Here is a 3,985-nt window from a genome sequence, read left to right as displayed (position 1 = left end):
ACCCAAGTTGTTATCAGCGCTCAGTTCAGAAGCCTGCATCTCTGATGGTATGGGGTTGCATTAGTGCGTGTAGCATGGGCAGCTTACACATCTGGAAAGACACCATCAATGCTGAAAGGTATATCCAGGTTCTAGCTCCCATCCAGACGACGTCTCTTTCAGGGAAGACCTTGCATTTTCCAACATGACAATGCCAAACCACATACTGCATCAATTACAGCATCATGGCTGCGTAGAAGAAGGGTCCGGGTACTGAACTGGCCAGCCTGCAGTCCAGATCTTTCACCCATAGAAAACGTTTGGCACATCATAAAACGGAAGATACGACAAAAAAGACCTAAGACAGTTGGGCAACTAGAATCCTACATTAGACAAGAATGGGTTAACATTCCTATCCCTAAACTTGAGCAACTTGTCTCCTCAGTCCCCAGACGTTTACAGACTGTTGTAAAGAGAAAAGGGGATGTCTCACAGTGGGAAACATGGCCTTGTCCCAACTTTTTTGAGATGTGGTGTTGTCATGAAATTTAAAATCACCTAATTTTTCTCTTTAAATGATACATTTTCTCAGTTTAAACATTTGATATGTCATCTATGTTCTATTCTGAATAAAATATGGAATTTTGAAACTTCTACATCATTGCATTCCGTTTTTATTTACAATTTGCACTTTGTCCCAACTTTTTTGGAATCGGGGTTGTGTATATATATATATATATATATAATGACACGGCGTCCCTGATTTCCATAAAGAACTTCAAATTTTGATTCGTCTGACCACAGAACAGTTTTCCACTTTGCCACAGTCCATTTTAAATGAGCCTTGGCCCAGAGAAGACGTCTGCACTTCTTTATCATGTTTAGATACGGCTTCTTCTTTGAACTATAGGGTTTTAGCTGGCAACAGCGGATGGCACGGTGAATTGTGTTCACAGATAATGTTCTCTGGAAATATTCCTGAGCCCATTTTGTGATTTCCAATACAGAAGCATGCCTGTATGTGATGCAGTACCATCTAAGGGCCCGAAGATCACGGGCACCCAGTATGGTTTTCCGGCCTTGACCCTTACGCACAGAGATTCTTCCAGATTCTCTGAATCTTTTGATGATATTATGCACTGTAGATGATGATATGTTCAAACTCTTTGCAATTTTACACTGTCAAACTCCTTTCTGATATTGCTCCACTATTTGTCGGCGCAGAATTAGGGGGATTGGTGATCCTCTTCCCATCTTTACTTCTGAGAGCCGCTGCCACTCCAAGATGCTCTTTTTATACCCAGTCATGTTAATGACCTATTGCCAATTGACCTAATGAGTTGCAATTTGGTCCTCCAGCTGTTCCTTTTTTTGTACCTTTAACTTTTCCAGCCTCTTATTGCCCCTGTCCCAACTTTTTTGAGAGGTGTTGCTGTTATGAAATTTCAAATCGACATTTGATATGTTGTCTATGTTCTATTGTGAATACAATATCAGTTTTTCAGATTTGTAAATTATTGCATTCCGTTTTTATTTACAATTTGTACTTTGTCCCAACTTTTTTGGAATCGGGGTTGTATATATATATTGTTTTCACGAGATTGCAAAAAAATAATAAGTCTCTGTGCACTTATTTGTGAAAACTCTACTCACTCCTTACCCCTTCAAGCCGATTTAGATTTAGAGGCACTACATTCCTGCAGAAGTCTCCTATTTTCCTCAGACGGCTGGTAAAAATATGGTGGATAAACGGTATATTTTGACGTTATACGCTGTGGTGGCATTTCATCGCCATGGCAACAAGCAAACGCGCTTTGACAAGGGACACTTCCGTCTATGAGGACCGTCGCGTCTGCGCATGCGCACTGATCCGGCACTGCAGAGACGTCATCATCATTGTGATTGTGACACTGCGCCTGAATGCCGAGAAAGGGCGAGTTCTAAATGACGTCATGCCTTATTCTAATTCTGATTCTATTTCTCATACTACTGCACGGGAAAGACGCTGCGTTCACGAGCTTCTAGTAGCAAGGTATTATCTCTATATTATGTATTTATTACATGAGTTTACACTTGAAAGTGACTTTTAACACTGATAACCTAAAGGTGTTCTTTCTCTATTCTCCACTAATGCCTACTGTAGCCTGGATAGATGGATGGCACATATCAGGAGAGCAGATTCCTCTCTTTACTTTTTTACCAAGCTGTTCGGGACCATAAACCTGTATGGATGTTGGAGGACATGCGCAACAGGGAGATATTTCACTGGGAAGAAGACACCCGGCACCAGACATACACTCCTTCTGAAGCACTTCTGTATGCCATCGTGCATGACCACCGAGCTTACGCACAATATTTGCTGAATCAGTTCTCAGACGGGGCTCTTGCAATGCCAGGCGACTCTTTCTGCTGCTGTCCATCATCTGCTCCACACTTGACCATGGCTGTCCGCTACGACAGGAAGGACATCATGGCTCTCATCCTTCAGGTGGCACATACAATGCCCACTCTGCACTCATACATGAACCGAGGTGGTTGCAAACATCTGGAGAATGGCAAAACTCCACTCCATCTGGCATGTGAACTGTCGCATGCAGCAGCCATCGTAATGTTATTGGGACATGGTGCTTCACCACAAGCTGAGGACCACGATGGTATGACACCACTGGATCTCGTCCTCAAGCAGCTCTGGACCGCCAAAGTGAACACAGGTGCCAGAATGTTGTGCCTTGAGAGCTTGCTTATGTTCATGCCTGACTTGCAGTTCAACATGAAGAGCTCACTGGAAAAGGATCCACAGCGCTGGTCCAAAGTACTGGGAGAGGAGATGTTTAACTATCTAATTGGAAAAATTCCAGGAACACTCTTTCTTATGGCTATGCAAAAAGTCCTGTCTCAATTACCTCCGAAAGAATTTCCAAAAAGTCTGGACAAACTGCCCATTCCAACTTTTCTGAAACCCATCACATAGACCTGAACACAGACCTAACAGTGGCCTGCATCCTACTGAAATAGACTTTGAAAATGCTTTTTTATTGTTGTTAGTTAGTTAGTTAGTTAGTTAGTTAGTTAGTTAGTTAGTTAGTTAGTTAGTTAGTTAGTTAGTTAGTTAGTTAGTTTTTCCATTTTGTTTGCTTGTGACTGGCATGAATTTGACATGTGTGTGTGTGTCTAATGAAATGAATGATTACCTAATGATTACCAGTGATAGTTTTAATCAAAAATGTCTTCCTGTTCTCAGATTAAATAATGGAAACATTTTCTTTAATAAAAGGAAAATATTTTTTATGTGATGAAAACTAACAAAAAAATGTATGTATGTATGTATGTATGTATGTATGTATGTATGTATGTATGTATGTATGTATGTATGTATGTATGTATGTATTTTCTAATTTAATGGTTATGCAAACTAATTACAATTTAATATAAGTTTACTTTTATTCTATCAGGGTTTTACTTTTGAGAATGTGCTTGTACTGCATGTGTCACTGGAAAACTGAATGATCCAGTTGATTGTTTCCCTCCTTTTTATCTGCATGGCTTTAAGTGCAAAAAAAAAACCAGTCTAAAATCAAAAGGCTGATCTTGATTTGAAAACCACTGTAACATTATAATGGTTTTTGTGCATGATTTGATTGTGTGAAAGGCAGTAAAAGGACAGCTGTCTTCTGAGAGACTTTTCTCAGATAATTCTGTTCACTGGACAGTGCTATACTTTATATAATTTTTAACGTACAATTTTAAGGCATGTTTTGCACTATATTATCATGATACCATTGTGATAATGCAAATATCAAAAGAGACAATTATTATATGAAAATCTGGGTATGTGCCTGCCAACACAAATATAAAATTGGTTAGCAGTCCTAACGGTATAATATGCAAATCTGAAAGTGTTTTTTTTTTCTTTGTGTACTGTTCAGCTGTGATTTAACTGTAACTATGATTATTTCAAGTTATTTACCTCATTGTGGACAAAAGAACAAAGAACAAGGGTTATTAA

The 3,985-nt window shown here is 39.4% G+C and overlaps 1 protein-coding gene across 1 annotated transcript; it reads left to right on the top strand.

Moving 5' to 3' along the window:
- The first annotated feature begins 1,940 nt into the window (after positions 1–1,940).
- On the top strand, positions 1,941–3,070 carry LOC132882997 (ankyrin repeat domain-containing protein 9-like). Its single transcript, XM_060916117.1, has 2 exons — positions 1,941–2,011; positions 2,123–3,070. Exon 2 carries the CDS (start codon positions 2,132–2,134, stop codon positions 2,948–2,950), a length of 819 nt encoding a protein of 272 aa, XP_060772100.1. The 5' UTR covers positions 1,941–2,011; positions 2,123–2,131; the 3' UTR covers positions 2,951–3,070.
- Positions 3,071–3,985: the final 915 nt, after the last annotated feature.

This window comes from Neoarius graeffei, chromosome 3 (genome assembly GCF_027579695.1).
Source record: "Neoarius graeffei isolate fNeoGra1 chromosome 3, fNeoGra1.pri, whole genome shotgun sequence".
Taxonomy (NCBI): Eukaryota; Metazoa; Chordata; class Actinopteri; order Siluriformes; family Ariidae; genus Neoarius; species Neoarius graeffei.
The sequence above is the reverse complement of the archived record's forward strand: the minus strand, read 5'-3'. Positions and strand labels throughout refer to the sequence as shown.

Excerpts from the sequence above, each read along its gene's own strand:
- LOC132882997 (XM_060916117.1), top strand. The coding sequence starts at position 2,132 with ATGGATGGCACATATCAGGAGAGCAGATTCCTCTCTTTACTTTTTTAC.